At 39.5% G+C, this 25,837-nt stretch overlaps 2 protein-coding genes across 4 annotated transcripts; one reads left to right on the top strand and one right to left on the bottom strand.

The window, feature by feature from the left end:
* Window positions 1-514: 514 nt before the first annotated feature.
* hspa4a (heat shock protein 4a) lies at window positions 515-15,675 on the bottom strand. 2 transcript variants are annotated; one of them, XM_050041123.1, is made up of 19 exons: window positions 15,344-15,674; window positions 12,932-12,989; window positions 12,703-12,843; window positions 11,787-11,909; window positions 10,770-10,869; window positions 10,091-10,224; window positions 9,357-9,601; window positions 8,942-9,018; window positions 8,420-8,571; window positions 6,961-7,067; window positions 6,207-6,340; window positions 5,508-5,689; window positions 4,591-4,674; window positions 3,914-4,066; window positions 3,391-3,516; window positions 3,139-3,246; window positions 2,923-3,042; window positions 2,591-2,752; window positions 515-1,517 (listed from the first exon to the last, which is right to left on the bottom strand). In XM_050041123.1, the coding sequence occupies exons 1-19, from the start codon at window positions 15,448-15,450 to the stop codon at window positions 1,317-1,319; spliced, it is 2,514 nt and encodes an 837-aa protein (XP_049897080.1). In that variant the 5' UTR covers window positions 15,451-15,674; the 3' UTR covers window positions 515-1,316. The 2 variants fall into 2 exon arrangements, with proteins under 2 accessions (XP_049897080.1, XP_049897081.1); XM_050041124.1 differs by lacking the exon at window positions 4,591-4,674 and having other exon boundaries at window positions 15,344-15,675.
* Window positions 13,612-25,268, top strand: zcchc10 (zinc finger, CCHC domain containing 10). Of its 2 annotated transcripts, none has more exons than XM_050041129.1 (4): window positions 13,612-13,701; window positions 18,810-18,971; window positions 20,460-20,501; window positions 24,476-25,268. In XM_050041129.1, the coding sequence occupies exons 2-4, from the start codon at window positions 18,853-18,855 to the stop codon at window positions 24,714-24,716; spliced, it is 402 nt and encodes a 133-aa protein (XP_049897086.1). In that variant the 5' UTR covers window positions 13,612-13,701; window positions 18,810-18,852; the 3' UTR covers window positions 24,717-25,268. The 2 variants fall into 2 exon arrangements, with proteins under 2 accessions (XP_049897086.1, XP_049897085.1); XM_050041128.1 differs by lacking the exon at window positions 13,612-13,701 and adding an exon at window positions 16,983-17,077.
* The last annotated feature ends 569 nt before the right edge of the window (window positions 25,269-25,837 follow it).

Here is a 25,837-nt window from a genome sequence, read left to right as displayed (position 1 = left end):
AATCCCCTGCTACAAAATGCATGCTCTAAATACTGAGGACATATCCCTTCTAGACATGAGACAACCATTTTAATATTCATATCATTTTGTGATATTTATGTTACAAAATGTATAACTCCAAAATGCTTTTCTTGCAGTTTTATATAGTATTTTTTATTCGTTTTGCTAATCAATCAATATTTTCTTGACTCATTCATTCATTTTCCATAACCACTTATCCTGTTAGGAGTCACAGGGGGGCTGGAGCCTATCCTCGCTGACACTGAGGAGGCGGGGTACACCCTGGACAGGTCACCAGACTATCACAGGGCTGACACTTAGAGACAGACAACCATTCACACCTACGGCCAATTTAGAGTCACCAATTAACTTGCATGTCTTTGGACTGTGGGAGGAAGCTGGAGTACCTGGAGAAAACCCACGCTAACATGGGGAGAACATGCAGACAGGCAAAACACAGTTCTTGAAAAATGCCTATTCTATTCCTTGTCAATAAGCCATTTCTCGCATCACATGCTTTTTTTGGTCAAGATTTATTTTTGCTTTTCTTGGTGATGTGGCGACAACAGCAGCACCCAGAAGGTGACTCATTGGACCAGCATTCACACCGTTAAGTAGAAAAAAACAGTACAAGGCTACCAGAGAACAACCAACGGACCATTGCGCTTGAATGAGAAAAGCCAAATAATGAAATACTGCATGACAGTAACTTGTAGTATCTAGTTTCAACATACAGTACAGGTAAACTCAACAAAAACACCTTCCCTCCTTTTAAACTAAACATATCATCCAGCAGTTACAATTATCTGTAGTGAAAAAAATGCACTATTTGTCATGTACAACTTGGAACAATCCATGTTCTTGAACATGTGCCACTGTACCTATATCATATTTAAACATACTGCAATATTTTACATATCCTTGAATCCTGTGTTTATTACTAGTTTTCTTCCGCACAGCCACTTTGCTTACAATTCTTCAAATCTGACATTCTTAGCTGAAGTATGCTCAGGAGATACTGAACAAAACAATCTTTAACATAATGGCCATCAAAGCAACACGAAGAAAGCAGTTTCCACCCCACGCACACAACGTTTGTCATAAAGTAGTCCATTCTATATTAATATTATGCATTATTTTTGTATTCATCAAAGAAAATGAGACATGCCGAGGTGGCTGACTGATGAATAGTACTGATCAGGGATGCTGCTGACTGTGTTTTCTGTGTCCTCGACAATGATCTCAGAAGAACGACAGAATCAGGGGCAAGTAGCAGGACGAACGGAGATGAAACTCAGGGGTGGCAGCTGCGACAGTTAGTCAATGTCCATTTCAGGGAGCTTGTTCTCTGCCGTTCCCTGTTCCGTGCCGGCAGGTGTGGCTTTGTCTGGGTTGCATGGCTGACTCTCTGTTCCTTCCTGTCCGTTGACTGGCCCGTTCTCTGTCTTCTCCTCCTTAGGAGGCTCCACCTTGGGCTTGGGTTTGGACACCACAGAGTTGCAGGCTGAATAAAGCTCCTGAACACAGAAGACGAAAGCGTTCGTTAGAGAAAGATTCTGTTCTCCACTTTATTTTTATAAAGCAGACTTGTTTTATTATTTCACATTTCTGTGCTCCTACTACACCAACAGCAGCTCACCTTAGAGTGAACTGGTTGCACTGGTACATCAACCACTGTATGTTTTGCCTGTTGGGCTACTTGATATGCTGTGGACCTGAACTGAACTGTACATTTGTATTTTTTACAGTCATGTGTTTTCTTTTTGTGTGCGCTGTTGTAATGATTTATGGTGTCTGTTGCTTCTTTGTGTCTTTGTACTGAACTGAGCTTCCATGCTGTACTAAAACATTTACCACCAACTACATTAAGTGGCAATAATAATAATAAAGTATCAGGTAACATGGGCTGGCAGTTGTTCGATCTCTGGCTGTGTGGTGCCAACACATCTAAGCAGACAAGCACAAAGTTGCAATGGCTGCGACCAAGTATGTGCATGCATCACTGCCTTCATGCACTTACACACACAAACACATGTGACTAGTCCAGTGATGCCTACCTACAGCAACTGGTTCATGAGTGGCAAAAAGGTGTGTGTGTATCTTTCTGTTTCAAAGTTATGCACCTTTTTGTTTTAGACCATTTTTGTCCCTTAGCATGAACACAAGCACACATACTTGGCCTCTATGGCAACTTTCAGCCTCCTAGGGTGACAACTGTGGCTACCAAAGGGTTGGGAAATTTTAGTGGACTGAACGACCAACCGATAGAGCGTCCTATAGAGCTGCTGGTTGCAGCTAAAATCACTAATCCTACACTACTTTGATTACTTGCCGTGGCATTAAGTGCACACAAGTTCAAACATGGCAACATAGAGCAATGTTTTGATCATGCACATTGTAATTTCCCCCACTGCTTTGTTAAAATTCACGTTAGTCAATGTTAGACATTAAACTGCAGGAAACCAGACATCAAAAATCTACAGGACTAGACTTGGTGAAGCCTTTGGTAGCAAGCTATCTGAAGATTTTCATATCCTCATATAATGTTAAGGCCACGTGTACACAAGTGTCTCGAATACAGTCTCAGTACCTTAACTTTGGCCTGGATCTCTGCAACTTTGACCACTGGATCCAGAGTGAGGTCCTGGTTATTCTGCTGGTTCATCTTGGTGTTCATCCAGGCCATGGCATCTTTCACCTGCTTTTCCACCCGAGTCACCTCCAGTTCATCCAGGTGATCGTACAGCTCATCCTGTTGGGAGAAGCACAGGGAAATTAGGACATCTGTTTGGTGCTTGTTCGTTAATAATTTAATATACAATCGCATTAACGGTTATTAAAACATCTACTGTAATCAGCAACAAAATTTAACTCCGCAGTCACTTGACTAAGTCAATAAACTTGCTTTTCACGTCAGGTTACCTTTGCTTTATAAGCCTCAATGACCTTCATGTACATCTGGATCTGTCTGCCAAGCTCCTCAAACGCTTTTGGTCTCTCCTCAGCTTCTATATGTCTCTCATGAATTGGCTGGCCAATTTTCTGTAAAAAAAAAAAAAAAGTTCACTTTTGAATGGGAATACTACTTTTTTTACATCGAACCATCTGCACAGTCACACACACTGCATGCCTGCTTACCTTCAGTTCAGCCAGTTTGTCAATGTAAACTTGTTTCTGTTGGTCCTCTCCGTCTTCATACAGCCAGTTCTCTGTGTCCTCCAGTTTTAACGAGAAAGAGTCACGATCCTACGCGTTACATCAGAGGTGAGATTAAATTCACAAAAACATCAGCAGAGCAAAATATGAAATAAGTGCAGTAAATCTGAATTCAGGTGAAGGTTAGTGTCTGTTAACATGTTCTTTATTGCCTCAAGTGAGACCTATACTCACAGCTTCACTGACAAACTTCTCCAGGACGCCGTGCAGTTTATCCCTCATCTCGTACACGTACTCTTCGACGTTGTTCTTAGCGTCATTCCTCTCCTTCTCTAGCTTATCCTGCATGATCATCTTACCCTGGAGGAGACACAGTGAAGGTGTCAATGATTAGTCAGCAGATGTGCACACAAACAAACTGACGACGAGACCAGATCAATCCACTTGAGGATGAACTGAAGAAACAGGAAATACAGGTGATATCTGTGTCATATTTAGAGCTAGAATGCAACTTAAATCTTGAAATAATGAGGGAAAAAAACTCACGAAGGGAGAAATGTTTAAGTAATTATAGAGTATTATGTCATCAGATGAAGTACAGCTATTACATTATAATCTATATGGTGACCAACAGTCATTCCTATTTGTTTTAAATAAAACCCATATGAAACCAGAACCAGTGAGTCTCACTAGCACACGGCTTGGACAACCACTGGGAGAGCATACTAGACATTCCTGGTGATTTTTAGAGCATTACCTCATTCTCCACAAACATATTTAGTACGTCACTGGACAGCTGCCAGTGCAAGTTGTTCTCTATGGGCAGCTCCACCGTCTTCGTTTTCACTTTGGGCTTCTTTGCCTGAGGAGGCTGGTCGGTCTTCTTCTCCTGCTTGGTGTCCTCTGTTGTCTGAAAAAGCAGAGATGAAACATTCAATTGAAATTGAAGTCAATTTGAATTCTTTTACATGTATTTGTCTTTCAGGGGGGCATGTAAACATTTTAAAGAGTTGTTGGTGTCTTTAAAGTTTTTTGGGATATTCCTTTTTTTTTTGGTTATTTCATGAAATTATTTTATAAATAAATCAATAATGGGTTGCAGAACATCCTTCACCAAATCATCCAGTGTGAAATGTTTTGTTTAAATAAAGTTGGCAACTTAGTGCTGGGTGATACGGCTGCACATGTTATAACAGCGATTTCCACATCTTACCAGAGCAATATTTATCCCGAAGCGTGGCATTACTATTAAATGCTTCATCAAAGCTTGACCACTGATAAGAAGAAATCGCTCTGTGTTGAAGTTATCGTCCATGTGTAATGTTTTCAGTCTATACTTCTTGGGAAAAAGGAAGGCAGTGTAATACTGCCCTAAAACGTATTACAGATGCATTGACGTTAAGGTGATTGCCATATCGCCCAGCACAAGGTTACCTCCATCTCTTCTGCCTCAGATTTCTTGTCTTCGTTTTCTCCTGCATGGTTTTTCTGATCCTCCTGGTCCACCTGCATTTTGTTCTGACACGTGACAAAAGGAGAGACAGTGCAGAAATGATATTAAAGAGAACATGCAGTATTTTGTGGCTGATTTTAACCAAACTCTGGGCTGAGACGATGTCAACATGAGTGCCCCCAGTCAAAACCAAGCATCACTAAGAAACACAAACACGTATTGTAAGATTTGAGTCGATTTCTGCGTGTCCAATATGTGTTGTTTTCCATCCAATAACAAGAGGAAGCCTGCTGATGTTTATCACACCACAAACTTGAAACGAGAGTGCCTGACTCAGTCTCAATTATGGCTTTTGCAGAGGCATTACGTCCGACAGCATTAATTGTCCAGGTGTTCATGATACTGGTTCACCCCTTATATAATTCTTTAATCCTCTCACCGTTTTTTGATTGCGTCAACTCTGGTGTTTAAACTCAACCGTGTGAGTAACATTCAATCAGCAGAACACTTATGACGCATTAATTTGGGGAAAAAGGCCAAAGAGTTGGCTCTGGAGTGCAGATGGTGACAAACCACCCAAAATAAAATGCCAAACAAATTACAAAGAGGCATTAGTGAGAGATAAATGCAACCCCTTCAAGCTGTGTTGAGCTTGTTAAGGCAAGACATCTAAATTCCACAGTGATGACATTACTGACTATTAAAAAAACACAAGGTGTGGCCAGACTGACTGTGAGAACGCGATCTCTGAGGTGAAACACAAAGCAAACAACATACAAAAAAGGAAAAACAGAAGTGTAGAAGTATGTGTGTGTGTCTCTGTCTCTCTCTCTCTCTCTCTCTCACACACACATCATCATTTTTTTCTTACACCCAAGCTTACATACAGAGTACACACCTCCTCTTCCTTCACTGTCTGGTCTGTCTCCATTGGCTCTTCCCCCTCAGCTGTTTTCAAAACCTCTACAAGTGAGGCGCTCGATACACTGAACACGCCGTGAACATTGACCCGTACTTTCACTTTGACCTTTGAACTGTCCCCAGATGCCTGAGGAGCCACATTCTGGATCAGGAACTGGCCTGTACGGTGGAGGAAAGGGTGAGAGGTTAGAAGAGGTGTGAATATCTTCTTATGTCAATGTGTTAGGGTGAGGAAGCTAAGCTGTATCACATTTCCAGGAAATATAACTATTAAGGTGTCACAATCAACGTGTTTTAGCATGATCATCAAACATCTTGTGACTGAACGCTGGATAGAGTTGGTTGATTCATGGATACATGCTTAATAGTTGGCATAATTGAGAATGCAAAATGGCTGCAACCACTCAAAAAAAGTAGCTAAGAAATCTAACACAGAGCTGGAGCAAATGTCAGAGTTAAAAATTAACTGTCTCCACACTTTGGACCTAAGCTTGCTTTGCAAACTAGAAAATGATTTAGGAAATGCAGAAGATTTTCAGTTATAACTCTAAAGCATTTTCACAAAATATCCCCCAACCCAGAGACAAAGAAAAAAAAGGCTTATTCCATACTTGGTGTCCATATTATCCACTTATCTTGTACATGTTATGTCTTTATGAAGTTGAATTTGCAGTACCTATAGTGCTGCTGGGGTAGGGCAGCTCCTTGGGGTTGTTGTAGTAACCTTCAAGGGTGAAGGCCTCTTTCCGGAAGAAAGTCAAAACTTTGGAGAATGGGGCTGGATGGTTCTTTGGGAAAACTTCACAATCACTGTAAAAACACAGCAGGAGGACACGGTCAATAGAACTACAAAACCAAATACAAGGGAATATTCTACAGAGATACTATTATGTCATGATTTAAAATTAAGCTAGTAGAATGTGAATGAAACTGGCTGAGAATTCAGATAGTGGGTGTGTGTGGTACAAATCGACTACAGGTGTGTGCAGGTGTGGCAGAGAGTCCTGCAGGTACAGGTAATCGCGGCTGAATAGACGAGAGCAGGAGGCAGGTTTAGCTTTAAAAAAGACAATCCCGTGCAGACTTTTAACCTCGTCTTAGCTGCAGGTTTTGGGGAAGATTTTTAAATTCCACTAACAGACATGATGTAAAATGGCAGAAAGGAAAACATTACAATGATATGGTAATAGTAGTCTAAACATTTTAAGGCCCCCTAAAAACACCTGAAAGCTCAGACCACATAATATCAGTGAAGTCCACTGATATCCTCATCAACCCTGAAGTTGGAAATTAGCTTTGCAGAATCTTGTAAAACATTATATCCAAGCTAACAGGTGTGATGAACCCTCCTATTGTCCCTGTCAAATTCAAATATCATGTAAAACAACTCCTTATTTGATGTTCTCAGGTGATATTGACAGAGATCGTACCTCATTCCCTCCTCTGCGGCTGAATTCCATTTTAGAGAGATGGCGTAAGGGACAACATCTGTGATGGAGAACTCTCTGACTTTGAATGCTGGTGACAAGATAGCACACTGAGGAGAAGAGGAGAAAAACACAAGTTATCAAAGCTCAAACTTTCGCCTTGAAGTTGCTTTCTTATTCTAACCAACAGCAAGAATTCAGTTTCAGCAGTGTCTGACCAAATGTCTCTTCCTCTGTCTCTAAGATATGACGTTGATTAATGGCCAGACAAGTGTTTTTACAGAACATCATGATGTCACAGTGATGAAACATGTTCAGTGAGGCCACAGCGACCTTCTTGACCAGCATATATATTCTAATAAGTTCATTCTTGAGTCCAAGTGGACATTTGTACAAACTTTAAGGAAACTCTCTTAAAGCCTTCCAGAGATGTTGTATTCATGTGAATGAGACTGATGCAAGGTCACACTGATCTTGACCTTTAGCCATTAAAATCTAATTAGATCTTTGATAAGTACAAGTAAACGTTTGTGCCAAATTTGAAGAAATTACCTCAAGGTGTTCTTAAGATATCCCTTTAACGAGAGTGAGACGGATGCAAGTTCGCATTGACCTTGACCTTTGACCATCAAAATCTAATTAGTTCATTGTTAAGTACAAGCGAACGTTTGTGCCAAATTTGATGATATTCCTCTAAGTTGCTCTTGAAATATCATGTTTACAAGACTGATACCAATGCAAGGTCACACTGACCCTGACCTTTGACCATCAAAATCTTATACCTTATTTTGTTAATTCCAAGTAAACGTTTGTGCCAAATGTGAAGAAATTACCTCAAGGTGTTCTTAAGATTTCCCTTTAACGAGAATGAGACGGATGCAAGATCACATTAACCTTGACCTTTGACCATCAAAATCGAATTAGTTCATTGTTAAGTACAAGTGAATGTTTGTGCCAAATTTGATGATATTCCTCAAAGTTGCTCTTGAAATATTGTGTTCACGCGACTGAGACAAATGCAGGGTCACAGTGACCCTGACCTTTGACCATCAAAATCGAATTAGTTCATTGTCGAGTCCAAGTGAACTTTTGTGCCAAAAAAAACAAACAACAAATAGTAATAATAATAATATTACTGTTGTTATAGTTTTAAATCTATTTTGTTACATTTATATTGTCTTGCGTGCACTTGTCTCACACTGTTGAATTGTTTTTGTCTTTTTGTTGCTTTTACAGTCAACACTTGTTCTGTCTTTTTCGGCTTTTCACTCACCCGTGAAGCACTTTGAACTGCACTAAACTGTATGAAAGATGCTACACAAATAAAGAGTGATTGACTAATTAATGTATATGCGCATGTGTGTCATATTTCTCCCACTCTACCATCACAGTTGCCAGCTGGCGAGTTAGCTGTGCGAGTCCCTAACAGCACCAAGATGCTGGTCAACCAAATGAGTTATACCTGCAGAGCGCAGCCTCTGGCCACGGCCTCATCTGCATTCAGGGTGGTGCTCATCTCTTTGCCGAAGAATTTGCTGATTCGCTCTTTGATGGCAGGGATTCTGGAGGCACCGCCCACAATCTCCACTGCATAGATGTCTTCCTTTTTCAGCTCTGGATAACATAAGGCAGGAGACAATGGTGATACAAAACAGGCTTGTTAGAGTTTACACACTCACAGCTTCCTTTTCCAGAATCTCAGATTTTTTTTCCTTCAAAATTAAAGCACATTACTCAACAACCCTCAATACTACTACACTGGTATACCCAGATATATTATTTGAAAATTATTTGCCACATGAATGCTCAAAATAGACAAGCAAGAGCAGGCAGGCAGAGATAAAGAAACAAGGGATGATTAAAGTGAAGCTAGAAGGCAGGCGTGCTGCCAGTATCCGGAGGGAAGGGCTGTCTCAGATCTCTGTGCGAGTGCACACGTACTGATTGGGATAGTCCAGCTGCTATTAGAGTCAGATGCACTCACTGGTTTGTTCCATGACGCTGCGCAGGGGACCCTCCACTTTGGCCAGCAGTGCCGCACACATCTCTTCAAATTGACCTCTGGGGATATATGATCATAGATTATTAATAGAATCACAAACACTGAGTACCTCTAAAGACATTTCTAATCATAGCAACGCCATTTTTAGTTTGTGCTTATCTATAGCAGCCCTCTTTAATATCTGGACAGTGGTCCATGGAAAAGAAAACTCAAAAAGATTGTAAAGGCTCCACATAATCATTAAATAGAGCGGACAGGTAGCTTTATTTTCATTGGCCCATCTAAAGCAAGAACAGCTTTAATTATAGTGTCTCTCAAGCCACTGTTGAAGATTTTAGTTATACCTGTGACATAATAGACACTGTCCCCTGATTGATGAAGTAACACCACATCTCACCTGTTGAGTTTACTGGAAACATCAATGTCATTCATGAAGCACTCGATGTTGAGAGGAAGGTCAGAGGAGTTGGCACTCATCAGCTTCTTAAGCTTCTCGCACTCTTGGTACAGTCGGACCAGTGCCCTGGGCTTGGACTTGACGTCCAGCTTGTACTTTTTCCCAAACTCCTCACAGAAATAGTTGACCAGGATGTCGTCAAAGTCTTTGCCGCCAAGCTCTGAATCACATGCTGTGGCCAGGATCTGACAGTGGAGGATGATGTATTGGTTAATATTTGAAACTTATCAAACTACTTGATGTTTTTAATTATTTATTCAAGATATATGTTTTAATCAAACAACATTCAATAGCTACATTAAGTAGTTTATTAAATTCTATTAAAACCACTTCCTGGTTTTGGCCTGCCTCCGTTGCAAGGCAGCCCATTGTTACAGCATTTGTAAAAAGCCTGTGCAACGTGAGGGTTAAACGTTCTTTTCTGCTGACTGAATGTTTTCAACTCCTTTTTTATTTACACTTCAACTAAATTACCATAAACAAGTGATTAAAAAAACATTGCTGGGTAGCTCTCCTTACCACTCTGTTTTATCTATGCCCACATGAGAGAAGAAATTACCAACTTCCTGGCAAAACCCCGAAGAACATAGTGCTGTGTCATCATAACCTGCCCTAAAAACATTTCCCCGGTGAGTATTGCTTTTCAAAATGGCCACAAATTATTCATTACCCACCTTGAGCTTTCCCTTGTTGAAGGCACAAACTGACACCTGGTAACCCGAGTGGCCCACGTCCACAAACACCACTATCCTGGGCTTCTCTTCTGGAGCTGGCAGGTCCTGCTTGTAGATGCCATATGCCAGAGTCACTGCAACAGACAGGCATAATTTGATGTCAGTGTGTAGCACGACTGTGTCATATTTACATAGATTTACAGCTATGGCATGGCTCAAACCAGGGTACCTTCACACAGCCATGACTCATAGGCTATATTTTGCCTTATACTTGGCTTAGGTGACAACTCAATACTTTCTGATACCTTTCTTAATAGAGGACAGATCTAACACTTCTCGCACCCATAGTAGGCAAGTTTGTTTTTCCTAGGATAGCAAAACGGTGACCCGCCCTACTCTGCCTCTGATTGGCCTACCCTCATATTCTTACCCTAAACCTAACCAATCTCACACCTCTTACCAAAACCTAACCAACCCAACCAATGAAGTCAACAAGTACTAGCCAATAAGAGGGAGAGAAAGGCGGGTCATGCCTTTGCCATCCTAGGATTTTTTTTTTTGCCTGCTGTAGATTTCATTTCACAGCACAGTGTGATATAATTGCCTCAAAGCCCAATAACTAGTTATTATGATTCAGATGCTGCGTGTCCTTCATAGAGTATTCTGAGTTTCAATGTACCTGCAGTGGTCTCATTCATTAGTCGTAGACAGTTTAAGCCTGCAATCTGAGCTGCATCCATGACAGACCTTCTCTCTGCGTCAGTGAAATAGCTCGGTACCTGCGGGCGGAAGACAATGCAGATGAGGAATTTGACTGGAACTAGTAATATTAAAAGAGACTGCATACACATGTTGGGTGTTACTGTAATCTCCTTCTGTGTACATGATCATTCTGAACACGATTGATACATGATACGTCTGTATCACAAGCTGTCTGGGTAGTGTCGCTGCGTGAGTTACTCCAGGTGCCAAAACAAAACATCTCCTTGTGGAAGAGGGCTAAATTTAGCTTTTGGCCACAGTAATAATAACATGTTATCCATCTCTGGGGCTGATGCAAACTGTAGATTTCGGACCAGTGAAAGTAACAGCCTTTCTGTGTGCAATCTGTAACATTACATAACAGATGCTGCTGCTGGTGAATACATATACTGAGCACAGCAAGAAACACACACACACACATCCCACTCTTCACCAACAAGGTGCAAGGGAGGAAATAGAGCTTTCAGACAAGACATCTGGTGAAGCGCTTCAAGCTCAAAATGTCACATGAACAGGTGGTAATACATGTATACACCTCGGAAGCAGCTTTCCGTGGGCATTTTAAAACCTAAACTGCTTGAAAACACAAGAGGATGACATCAATAGCTGCCACTCAGAATAGCAGGATGTAAATGCACTGCACTATTCCACTTCAGCACAGAGAACAACATGGAGTAAAGCAAGTCACGTGTCTCTTAAAAGCCTCATCAGTCCAATGGCACATCTTAAAATAAGCTACGTGCAGTGATCCAACAAGTAAATTAACACCTCCTGAGACATTTAAATCCAATTAGATATGTTGGTATAAAAATGAGCAGGTTGGACGGAGACCACGAGGAAGCTAATGCACTGCACCGACAAACCTATTTAAGAAGTTTTATAGATTTTTTTAGACACCCTGCTGAAGCCGGCAAACTGCTGTGGGAATGCTTACCGAAATGACACAGTCCGCAACTGGTTTCTTCAGTGCACTTTCAGCAGTCTCCTTCAGTTTGGTCAGCAGCATGCCGGTGACTTGCTCAATGCTGAACACTCTCTCCTCCTCCATGTACATCACCTAGAGTTGACAAAAATAGGGAGACTATTACACCTGAGGGAAATTGTTTAAAAGCCCTATAAATAGCTGTTATATATAGTGAGATTTAGAGACAATGAAAAAGGCCACTGCTGCATATATTATCTAAATATGCAATCTGAAAATGCAAGGAGTGATTTTGTGGGCAACACCAGGTTAAAGCAATCTTCCTCAATTTGTCATTTCTTCTGAGGGCTCGTGTTAATTATCTCCGCAGGGGCACAAAAACAAGCTGGGCTGAGTGTTTGTAGTGTGAAAGCCAGGCATTGATATTTGTGTACTTTGTATACCCTCTGGGTACGTTTTGAGTCTTACACTATCAATCTGCTGGCAGCAAAAAAATTTTTCTCCGATTAAGGCACTCAGCTGATTGCAAGGTTCAGAGACACGGCACAACAATCATTTCTTACCACAGAATAATGTTAGAATAGAACAAATGTCAAGAAAAAAAACATAACAGCTTAAGACAGAGACAAGAGAGACTGTTTTAAGGATAAAAGCATAGAAGGTTGAATCAGAGGATAACGTAGAAGAGCTATGATTCAGAGCAGAGAGCATTACGTGAGGCACTTCTTGGAGCACACCAGGTGAGAGAGGAAGGGAGCAATATAGTCAGGAAAGAGCTCTTCTGTTTCTATACTTTGTTAAATTTCTTATGGCTGTCCTTCAGTGCAGTACAGTACTGCTAATAAAAGCAGCTGAGTGTGCTAACCCAACCCTTACATTTCTGTTATAAATTATTGTGTCTTTTTCTCCATTATATTATCAACCTTACTTTTATACCGGTGGATCCAGAGGGCATCTGTGCCAAGTCGTACACCAGCTTAGACTTGGCTCCCTGGACATACGGGTCTGACATCGCCCTGCCATGGAATCGCTTGAAGCCCTGCACTGTGTTCTGACAGTTGGTCACCACCTGGACACGATGACAGACGTTACATTTTTTTGCATCCAATTTAGTAGGAACTCTGAGGATGTTAACAGGGCGACTGAATCGATTTTACCTGGCTCTTCGCAGCTGCTCCAATAGCTCGATTTCGTGGTCCAAACGATACAAATGACCTGGAAGCAAGCAAACGAAAATGTTAAGCCACAACCTGACACGCTATCACAAGCAAGCAGTCTAAGCTGATTGTATAAGCAGCCTATTAATGAATACACCCAAATCAAGCCACATTTACTTGCGTGTCAATTATTATACAGTCTCATGCCTACACATGACATTTCAGAGCCCAACCCATATAAAACTGGACAGACTGTTTCCATTGTCTGCAGTAGCAACACTAGCAGTTTGTTTTGGTTTGCAGAAAAGCAAAATTCAATGTGTCATATCAGCTTTCTAAAGATATTTGCTTACAAACAGCCCCTAATGTAAAAGTAAAGCTTTTAAAACACTGATGGCAGACTACACTTTTTTAACTAACAATAGATCACAACATTGTTCAAAGACAGCTGTTTTAAACAAGTATTGTGGCGGCATGTAGGCTTGTTACTATCAATCTCACAGCTCACACAGTGAGTCTGGAGTGGTGTGGTCAGTCCACCTGCATCCACGAAGGCTGTGGTCAAAACATGCCTGTCATTGTCATCCCTTCAAACACAGATGTCAGAGCTGCAATCGCAGTCAACACACAAGCACTGTTGTTGATGTATAAAAGAGGAGAGGGTCAACACAACAAGTCTCTGAGGAAATGCTGGGCCGCATCTCGACCAAGAACAGACTAGTGACATGTATGATGTGGTTTTTCTTTTGCTCATTTTTAGAGGTGTGAAGGTAAGAACACAGGAACAAAAGAAAACTAACTAATGGAGGAACATTAAAATGGAAAAACTGGTTAATTAGTAAAGGATTATTTAGGAAAGTTCTGGACTAGTTGGATGGCAACACCTCTAAAAGGAAACGTTCATCACTCTAATTAACAGACTATTCTTTTGATTAAACACTAAATCTTGAAAATGTCAAAAACATTTTGTGAGTGTTAATCACAAGATAACAAAGGCCAAACTGATATAATGTTAAAAAAGAAAGCAGCACTAGCAGAAACATTATCATCCCCCACCTTTACTAAATTGATTATCCCAGGGAGTCAGCATATTATGAATACTCAAACAGGTGTTATGTTCTTTTCTATCCTTTCTATCTCATCAGGGAGGGAAAAATCAAACCTTTATAGGGGTATGGTCTAAGCAAGATTTTTTAAGACTTTTTTATGTACTGGAAAATATATTAATGTTTGCTCAACAGTCTCTACATTAATTTAAAAGGGCTTTTATGTATGGTTTGTGTTTTGTTTGTAGTAGTGCAAAGTGCCAAAAAATGCACTTGAACTTTACCTATTTTAGACCTTTTATTCCTTCTAAAGTTTAAAATAGCATCTTTTGTGACACACTGATTTTTCCTTTAAAAATCAGTTTACAAACACAACTCTGAAGCGATTATTTTCTTTTTTAATAAAACGTGAAGCCTTAGTATTAATAATATTCCTAATATTTTCATAACCTGCAAGACTTTAAAAAGGTAAAAACATCTGAAAACACACCTCAATTATTATTCAAATAAAAAATACAGTCTATTAATTTGCTGTAACAGGTTATATTCTTGTTACAATCTTAAAAGTCTCCTTAATACCACATGAATACACGACAACACCTTAGAAACAACGCCAAAGATTCATTTAAATTAATTACTATTATTTTTTTATTGGACATTGGATGTGGTGACGGGACCTATAACCACTGTGGGTACAAAGTGTGCCGTGTCAGCCGCATGAGGTGAGCTCATGAACTTGAAAACACCATTCTTTAAAGAACATATACATATCCTACAAATAACAATAACAGTACATATCTTTAGTACAAATTGCTAAACTCTTACAGGCACTTAAACTTGCTAGAATATTCTAGCAAGCAGTTAACTGCTGTCGTCATCGCTGAGAACCTAACGAAGGCGCACCGTTTGTCACACGGGGCACACCGGTTGGTCGGAGATCTCGCCTTCAAGATATCGACTACACTGATTAGAGCGAGGGAAACACCGCCCGCTCCTGTCCGCCGGGCAACGAAAGCCTATTTCCAAACTATACAGTTACAGTAATAGAAACTGTGAGCTTAGCTAACTGACCAGCTAGCTCGCTGTGGCTCCATGGTTGGTGGGTGAACAAAATGTGAACGTTAAAGGTTAATATTAGACGGTTACAAGTTCGCTATGGAAATATTAACAAACGTTTCACTGATTTACACACACTAACAGGCAGGTTTAATAGCCACAGGGATACAAGTTCAGCTAACGGTAGCTAGTCAGAGAAGCTGCGTTCACGTGCACCGGTGAGACAACAACTGAGAGAAAATGAACCCCTCTCTTCTGTAGCTATCCGCTCACAAGTCAAATAAATAATAGCTTTATTTTAGGTACTTACGGTGTACATCTGTCGCTGTACTCGTTGGCGACTGTCTCGATTCCTCCAGCTCGGGCTACAGCTACATAGCAGCTTTGAAAGCCCAAGTCAAATCCCACCACTGACATCTTCAGCGATCCGACTGTCTTCTAGCTGTAACGCTATCTACAGTTCGACTTATAAAAACAAAGCTGACGTACAGCTGAAGCTTTAAAATCACCAGGATGGTAAAAGTCAGGTGGAGTAGTTGTGCGGCACTGTGTTAAGTATGGCTACTTGTAGTCATAATCCACACCGCTGACTATCTACCGGTGTCTCTGATCTTCTGTGCTGGTGCTGGCAGGCTGCAGCAGCAAGGTGGTCTAACTGACTTCTCGTCGGGAGTCATCGCGAGATTTGCGTAGTTCTAGATATCTCTGGACCTTTCTATAACCATGTGAATGACTGTTCTCAGATATTCGAAATTTAGGGAGAGATACCCTGAAATTTCTGGCTATTGAGAGATCGTTTGGGGGTTTAAGATTTTCTGTAGATGCAAATTGCATTAACAAATCAACGACTGATTGTTTCGATGACGCCTGGGATCAACTCTAGATGGGAAAACAAAAATAGACTGTGCTGCACGAGGGTGTTAAAAGTATGAAGTCATATTTTACAAGCCTACCACACAGTTTAAACGCCCGAGTGGACAAAAACAGCTACACATTTTATTTTTACAATATATTTAGGTTTTTGTGATACTATTTACTACATTGTCTTTTGTTTTTTGTTTTTACAAAGTAGAATAGGCTAATAATTTAAAGCCATTGATTTTACTTTAGTCTCTTATAAAACAATAAACACAAATGCAGTCCAACTAAGTCAAAATATAAGAATCTAATGAAATAAATGAATCTTAGATACTGTTTGTAAGCAGTAAAACAGGGACGTGTAAGATTAACTATTGTATTTTTTTGTTAGAAGTGATGATAGTATCATAAAGTATTTTCCTTTGTGTTTGTGTTTGACCTTTTAATTAACCAAAATTTTGGGGATTTACAGCATTTAAAGAAATTACTTATAATGCATTTTGGTGTTACAAAATAAAAATATATAACATGTTTTGTTGGTGGAATTAAAATACTGTTTAGGAACCCATGAAATAGAAATGGCAAACGATGATGTATACATTCAGCCCTGACAAAAAAGTAAAATATGGGTGGGTGTAATGACAGTTGAATGGTGGGCGGGGGCACTGCATTGGTGACATAGATAACCAAATGTTAAACCTGAGCAACTGTTTGCACAGTAGCTAAAGATATTGAGAAAAGAGAAAAGACAAAAAAAATGTATATAGTCCTATCATTTCCTATCTTGTTGAGATTTTTTTTTAAATCATCTTTTGGGATTTTTGGGCCCGGTAGCTCATGGCAATTTACTGGGATAATGTGAAAACAACTTTTATTTTGATTGATTTATTTTTTCATGTCCTGCATTGTCATATAAATTAATATTTAAAAAAAAAACATATGTGAATTTACAGCTATTTAGATTGCGTAATTATTTTTTCCCTGAATTCCTTTTCGGATTTAAAAAGAAAATTAATTGCAGCGAGTTATTCATAAGACACAGATGCAGTAAAATATCACTGCCGATAGGGAGCACTGTGTGCCCTAAGGGAACCGGAAATACATTCTGGAACGATGTCGACGAAGAAGAAAAAGTAAACTGCAACATGGCGACTCCCATGCATAGAATAATAGCCAGGAGGCAAGCGTGAGTATAATTAATATAACTAGATGAAGATGTAGTATTTTCATCGTTTTGTGAATATTATTGTCTTTAAAACACAAATTACGTTAAGCTCGTCGACCTTCGTGTTAGATAATGGAGGTAAATTACGAACCCTGCAGGGCTTAAAGGGAGCCCGACTGAGCCGCGGTCTTTCTCTATCATACAGGGTTGTTATTTAACTGCTGGACTGTTTTCTTTCTTCAAACATTTATTTAGTCTTTGAACTCGTGACTGGTATGTTTTAATAAACCAGTAATCGTCGATACTCCCATTTATGCGAGATGAAAGTGTAAGATATGCCAAGATACAATAACTTGCCGTTTGTTTTAACAGTCTGAGTTTATAAACGTTTTCGACTGAAATATTGGTTCCATGTTTGTTTCACCTCAGGACTGAGTTATATAGAAAAATACCCCATTAATACTGTTTCCATATAGACATATAGCCTGTTACAGTATGTGTTTAGGCAAGATAAATCACTTGTATGAAATGTATAACTTTACCATGCTGGGGAAAGAGCTGGACAGTTAGATATTGTTGGGCTGGTTCAGCATCACTTTGGCATGATTTTGAAATTCTGACTTGTGCACACATCAATAAAATATCATTTATATAGTGAAAGAGTGCTCTACCACCATTAGAAACATAGTCTGTTTGCCTTGGACAACTTATGAGCATAATTTCCATATTGCTGAAGAAATAAAGTGGACCTTCCCTCGATTTTTATATTTAATATGAACTCAAATCAGGAAAACCCTGCTGAGGAAAACTGATTTGTCAGTTATTCTCAATGAAAATATTTTGATTCACACTTGCATTTTTTGTACTTTAAATATCAAGAAGGTGATAGAGTTTGTTAACTAAAAATAAGTGCTAGGGGAGGATGCCCCGGAAAGCCTGACAGAGGTCTGGGCTAATCCTCCAATGTCCTCAAATCCTAGAAGCACCCCTTAATACGCCTGCCCTGTGTGGGGTTCCTGTAACTGTATTCACCTCAAGAAAAAGATGAGTCAGGACAGCAAACATCCGTTTTAACTAGTAGCCTAAATATTGTAAATGTTTGTTTTCTAACTGGTCGCTGGCCTCCTGTCATTTTGCAAAAGTGTCCCACGTGCAAAGCAAGTTGAGTATCCCTGATTTAGGTGATCCATGTTTTTTCTCACTTTTAGGCTCTAAGAGAAAACAATAAACTGTTTTACCTTAAGAAATGATTGGAACTGTCAAGCTTTCTATCTTATTATGACCTCTATAAAATCAGGTCATCTCACTGAGATCATATCTCAGTGACCTTAGTGCAGCAGCATAAACAACAACGACATAACACAGCCAGTCACGCACAAGCAAATACAAAAGGTATTTAAAAAATCTCTAAAACAGATAAAAGTTTTGCTAGGATGTTTACAGAACCTTTACCATCACCGTAAATGTTTCCCCTCCGTCTGCTTCTGCAGATTGGTTTTAACTTCCCCAATCTCAATTTCTAAAGTGTTTAGGTGAAAATATAGAGCATACAGTGTTTAATTTGAAATATAAGCAGGCATCTTCAGAAACATTCAACATTCCAACAGCATCACCAACTACAAAGCTTGACAATTAACACAACTAACAACAAGGAAGTGTAGCTGCAGCAGTAATTGCTTTTTTTTTCTCTTTAGAGTTGTAGTGAGTGTCATTGTTGAGCCTCATTTAGATTTGTTTCTGTTGTCACACACAGGGAGGCAAACAAACAACATGTGCGATGCCAGAAGTGTTTGGAGATGGGACACTGGACCTACGAATGCACAGGGAAGCGGAAATACGTGCACAGACCGTCGAGAACTGTTGAGATGAAAAAGAAACTGAAGGAGAATGAAAACAAACCACTCAGCATCACTGGGTAAGGTCTCTATCAGTTCACCACTAGGCAGAGTCTCTTTGCTGATTTTATTATATGCTACTTTAACACATGAGTGATTGACAAAGTGCCAGTGGGTGATCTGGAGGGTCTCCTTTAAGACAAGATTCTGTTTCTTTATCGCTCTACTGACGCTCTTGCTGCCGCCATTGTTTGAATTTCTGTTAGTTCACTTGGCTGCGGTGCTCAATAACAGGGATAAGGTGTATACATGCAACAGTACCCAGTTTCTTTCCAAATATTCCTGATAGCATATTCAGGTTTCTCATGAACAGGATGAGGGTTTGTCCAGGGTTCTTAAAATGGAGGAATGGTGTTTACTTGCTGAAACACATAAACAGAATAAAAAGAGGACCAGTCCAAGGCACCCTCCAGGCAAAAGGTAAAAAGACCTTTAATCAGATGGCTGTTTTGTGGTGAAATGGGTTATAACACAACTCTAGACTAGAGCTTCATGGATTAATCAATTAGTAGTCAACCATTAGCTTTATCACCAATTAATTTGACAATTGATTAATTGGTTTGAGTGATTTTTTTAAAGAAAAAAAGTCAAAAGTTGCTGATTCCAGCACCTTAAATGTGAGTATTTTCCAGTTCATTTACTTCTCTATGATGGTAAACTGAATATCTTCGGGTTGTGGATGAAAAAAGACATTTGAGGACATATTTGATAAACATATTTTGCCATTTTCTGACATTTTATATAACCAAAACCTAATCAATTAATTGCAAAAATGATTGACAATGCAAATAATCTGTAATTACAGCTCTTAATCTCAACATGTGCTAGCATCGTCTACGTTTTCAGGTGAAACAGAGCTGTGGAAGATTTGACAGCAGCCATTTGACAGCAACTTTGGATAACTAACATAGAGGGGTCAGGATAATGACTGGAGTTTAAGGGTGTACAGTTTTCTGGCACTCAGTGGTGGTTGTCACGGAAGAAAAGAGCCTCATTTGTTCACTTGAACGGCCCAATCTTCTTTTGTGTCCACCTTTTTAGCTCAGTATTCAAAAGTCAGAAGCCTCTGACTGTCAGAGAGGCTGGTGTTCAAACCTTTTGGCATTACAGTTATCTGCTCCGCTAAACAGTCTGGAATGAGGTGGGCGACCAGACTGAAATAATTTTCATGGTCATCTTAGTCATTCAGGGAATTTGGCTCATCAGAGAAACAGCGAGGGTGTCAATATAAGCCGAGATTTCATGTTGTAACACACTGTGTGCAATGGCGTAGTAAAAACACTCAGCAGTTTCTGACCTGACCTAGACAGCTCAGTCTGCACATTAAATGGAGCCACTGCTGTACTCATGTACTCACAGAGTGAAGAAGTCTGTACTGGGAAACGGTCATATGCAGAGGAAGATGCTGTTGCTTTTTATCGCCATCTAGAGGACATATTCATAAATACCACATACTGTTTAAATGTCCACATTTCCCTTAAAGAGCTGTTGCTTTTTTCTTTCTACAGACCAGGAAGAGAAGGCTCCAGTGAGAAGAAAGTTAAAAAGAAGTAAGTAAGATGTTAACCATATTGTGACCGTGTTGGATGTTTTGGCTCTACACAGTATGTATTTTGATGTGAAACAAGTACAACAAGTGCACACATTAAATACAGTATACTTAAAAATACTGTAATAATATCCCAACACTTCTTTTTGCCCCATTAGCCAATATGTTTACTCCATTACATTTTTGGTGATTGATAAAAGTTTTCTTTAAGTCTGACCCATTTTGACATAGAAATCCACTATATTTTATTATGAACAAAACATTTATTTACACGTGTTTTACGTTGCTTTTCTTATTGCCGAGGTCAGGTAGTTATTTCAGGACAAATCCTTTAATGCAGTGTTGAAGATGTCGTACCACTCATCCAAGAGTCATTTTATGTAGGTCATTCACACAGTGTCACACGAGGGTGGATAAGGTCACATGTGAGTTGTTGGAGTCCCAGGAAAGCTGTGAGGGTCGTAGTCACATGAATTTCAGTTTGAATTGGTGTGAAAATCTGCCTGTGAAGCAAGAAGACCCTCTGTGTGTGGGTGTTGGATGGCATCCTTTGCAGCATTACGTCCCACTCTTGTATCAAAGGCCTAATTATAGAAGTCTATGTGAACATTTCTGACAGGAGTGTGACGTAACAGCCCCCTCTAGTGGTTAAAAACTACTTGCAGTTATCTAGTAGACCAGCAGCTGTAAATGCTTTCAGATGTCCAAAGATTCTTTTCAATCATATTGCAACAGTGATGGTTTCTAATCCAGTACTTTAAATGCCTGCAACTTGTAAAAATCACAATGTGACTTAACTGATATATTTGTTTAAGTTATAAGTTTTATAAGTCTAAAATTTGCTTAATTAAGCTTAATATTTCTATTTGTGTTTTACTGTAAATAATTGCATCTAAATATGTACCGTGCATATGTACGACAATTTGACTTGTCATAGTAGTAAAAGCACAGGTGTTAGTAATAACATTAACACTGACTCTGTTCTGCTCATGCACAACACCAGGACCCTGAATATGAGGCAGCTAAATGGAATTCAACCATCATTAAATCTATTATTTACACCTCTGCTTTCTCTATTGTGACATTTCAAAATGTCTTCCGGAAAAAGACCTGTACTTTTTAAGCACTTAGCCCCCCTCCTCACTTCTCTTAACAGCCTTGCTAGCGTGTGAGCACTCTTGTTTCTGTGTCGCTCCCAGATGGATCAGTTTTGTAGATCTCTGTCACAGCAGACATTGTTAATAGAACCAGGGAAAGCACAGGTGGAACTAATAACCTTCGCTGTGGCTCAGTTCCAGCAGTTATTGCAGAGCTGTGCAGCAATTAATAATGTTATTAGCTACACAAGTCAGATTTCTGCTGTGACGAAAGGTCTGTTCAGCTTTAGTCACACTCTAGATTTTTCCCCTGGTCACGTGTGCTGCCACCTACACACACTACTGACTTGCGACATTACAGGTTGATTATTGACTTGTGGCTGTCGGCTACAAAAATGTCGTAATAATGTAACCAAACAGGTATTACAGTGTGTACTACAGTGTGTGGTTCAGCAGTGTGGACTCTGTAGAAGGTTTGGCCTCAGTATTAAAATTCTCGTGTGTCATGATTAGTTAATTTTTGTTTTAGAGCGGAAGGCCAAATGTCTGTTGGCGGGTGACTATCAGAGGCTGGTGACTGTGGGGAGGTCATGTGTGAGACAATAGGCCTCATGCATGAAGCCATATATGAACAAATTTTCCCTCCTTTCATATCCACAGTAGTTTTTTCTTTGTACCCATTTATTTCTGGTAAGGCACTCTTACCAAGATAAGAGGAAAGCATCTAATTTTCACAGTCCATAAATTGTTTGTCCAACGTGAGGAAAAATACGTTTTAAATTTGAGGAACGCTTAAAAACAAAAGCATGAATATCATATGATCAAATTTAGATGTTTTAGAGCAGTGGTTCCCAACTGGTTCAGCCACAGGGTCCAGATTTCTCTTTAGTCATTAGTTCAAGGTCCACACAGTTTAATATATTCAGCATCATACTTGTGTTTGGTCGTGTCATCGAGCTAATTCAGTGTCTCTTTTATGTGGCTGTCCATTATTCACCCACTCTACAGCAGCAAACAGCACTTCAAAATAAAACTCTGTACTGGAATTTTACTGTACTTAAAAATGAAATGTGTTTTTTACAAACTTGAAACTTTGGCAAGTCACTTGAGGTCCATTCAGATTAGATCCACGACCAACTTTGGGACCGTGACCCAACAATTGGGAATCAGTGCTTTAGAGTAATCATAATGATTGTATGCATCCCTGTGGTGACCAGTGCTGTAATGTAACTAAGTATATTTACTCAAGTACAGCACTTAAGTACATAATTGAGGTACTTTTACTTGCTTGAGTATTTTAATGTCACGTAACTTTCTACTTCTACTCCACTACAATTTTTAATCCACTACAATTATTTACTGCACAGTGGTGCAGTGGTTAGCGTTGTCACCTCATAGCCAGAAGGTTCCTGAGTTCGAACCACAGGGTGGGGGAGCCCTTCTGTGCAGAGTTTGCATGTTCTCCCCGTGTCAGCGTGGGTTTTCTCCAGGTGCTCCAGCTTCCTCCCACAGTCCAAAGACATGCAGGTTAATTGGTGACTCTAAATTGCCCGTAGGTGTTAATGTGAGTGTGAATGGTTGTCTGTCTCTGTGTGTCAGCCCTGTGATAGTCTGGTGACCTGTCCAGGGTGAACCCTGCCTCTCACCCAATGTCAGTTCCCCCACAAACCCATAATAGGATAAGCGGTTACACTGAATGGAGTGGATGGACAGTTATTTCAAAACGTCAGTCTCCTAGTTGATTCACAAATTAATATTTTTGCACACAATTAGTTGATTGACTAGAAAATTAATTAAAGTTATTATTCATGCAAAAACATTTCATTGTTCCAGCTTCTCAAATATGAGGACTTGCTGCTTTTCCTTTTAATTATTTTTGAACTATGAAATTGAATTAAATTTTTCTGCACTGAGTATTTTTACTTTTTATACTTAAAAACATTTTCCTGATTGTACTTCCATACCTTTACTTAAGTAACATTTCTAATGCAGGACTTTTACACGTGACAGTATTTGTACAGTGTGGTATCAGATCTGATTAATTCTCCATCACTGTTGCTGACACAGCATTTACAGCATCACACGGGTTTTGCTATTTCTGTTTTTTTCCTGTAACATCGGGAAAATACTCTGGAAAATTACATATTCACTTTTTTAAGTTTATTAACAGTAAGTCAGTTTCACTCCTGCAGAAGTTCTTCTATTAACAGCCTTTTTGGTGGCACTTCTTCAATTCATGGGCATGTGCCACAGTATTTGCACACAGCACCATACCTGCCCTTATATAGTGTTTAGCGTGTGTTACCTATGCCAATAGGTTATTCATGATCAGCATTTAGCACACCTGGGTAAGAGCAGATTTGGATGGTTAAGGATGTTTGGTGCATCTTCTCTTAACAGAAAATTAAAAGAGAATGTTGCTGCATGAGATCCAATGACCTCTCATAAAAGAGAAAACACTGATGCAGTCCTGATGGGTCAAACTAATCTCATTGCTTTTCCTTTGGTGTGACTACACTGGTCTGTAGAATTTCCAGAGGGAAAAAGGTGCAAGTAATGTTCCCAGTTTGCCACCATTTTTCAGTTTTAGTAAAACACCCAACAGAAACCTTGCAGATTGACACTTGTAAGATTGTAGACATCGTGCCTGTTCACTCTGAAAGTAGGTGAACAAAGCATGTCAGTGTCGCTGAGGAACAATCATCATAGCAAAAAGCAGGTCAGCGTCACCACATATTCTTTTCTCCTCCTCTCCTTTGTGAAGTGACACCAAAACAACCAGACTGTAACAGGTGCAGCACGAGGCCCTAACAACAATACACACTGTTCTGATTTCTGTATTCACGTCTCCCCTTTGTGCTCTGCCACTTGCTCTCAGGGCTAAAGATGGTAGCGACAGCAGCAGTGATTCAGACGGCTCCTCAAGTGACTCATCGTCAGACAGCAGCGACTCCTCCAGCTCCTCTTCAGATGACAGCGACAGCAGCAGTGACAGCGACGATGACAGCTCTTCCTCATCTTCCTCTTCCTCCTCCTCTTCGTCCTCAGACAGCTCAGACTCAGGAAGCAGTAGCGATTCCGATCAAGGACCTCCAAAGAAGAAGAAAAAGAAGAAATAAGTGAATGTGTTGTTTGTTTCCCCTAAGTTAACTTCAGCTGTCCACTATTGTTTCCCCTCTAATCCATCATAGCTGTTTGGATCTGAAAGGACAGGGCACATTTAGGGCTGTTATACTGCTTGTACAGTTTTAGCAAAAATGGAAATTAGAAGAGTTTATTTTGGGTTGGCTACTGTGTCATGTTCTGATTTTGTTTGTTTTGTTTTTTAAAACACATTTCCCTGTTACTTTTGTTTATGTGATATTTTCTCACGTTCGTAGCTCTACTGAGGATATAAAGTCCAGATGTCTTAGGAAACTAATGTGCTTATTCATGTTGAATCTGTGATTTTGTACTAAAGTATATTTTTAGTCAAACTTAATCTGTACAGCTCACAACCTCAATAAAGCAACGCCACATCTGGTACTCAGTAGATATTGATAATGAGACCTTTTAAAGCATACTGAATAAATGTTTGTGGAAAATATAAATTAGTTTAAAATTAGAAGGTCTTGTTGCTATTAAATTGCAGTTGTTTGTTCCACTGTAAAATAAACTTTGCTTGTTTTTAAGGCTCTTGCATATTTGCTATTGTAACTTTTTATTTTGCTAAAGAGAAACACGTTTACTTTACATATGTGAATTTGAGAATAAAATAGTATCAAATTGGCTTTTTGTTAAGTGATTTACAAATATAATTACTTCAAAAACACCATGTTACTTTGCAAGGGTATGTTTTCTGCTAGGGTTATTTAAATTTAAGATGTTTTATTATTTGCTAATGAGAATTGACATGCTGCCTCTTGGATTACAAGAACTCGGGTGATGATGGTGATGAATTTGGGTGCGGCAGACCACAAAACTGTACATAGTTCCACAGCTTAGTCATCAAAATATGTGTTGCATGTGTGCAGCTCGCCTAATTTAAAGTGCAACTTTTTTTTTAATGCAAAGGGGTCTTGAAATTATGGAGATAAGCTGCTTGATCAAACACTGCTAGTCTTTTGGAGTATAGTTATTGATTGCTTCCATTGAGGAAATTAATTTAAAGTAGCACAGGCTAATCAAATTAATCAACTAATAAATATGTGTTGTTGCACATTAAAGCATAAAAAGATCTTAAGTGGATGGCAGGAATCAA

The sequence above is a fragment of the Epinephelus moara genome, chromosome 3 (assembly GCF_006386435.1).
Source record: "Epinephelus moara isolate mb chromosome 3, YSFRI_EMoa_1.0, whole genome shotgun sequence".
Lineage (NCBI taxonomy): Eukaryota > Metazoa > Chordata > Actinopteri > Perciformes > Serranidae > Epinephelus > Epinephelus moara.
This window is presented reverse-complemented; position numbering and strand designations above follow the sequence as displayed.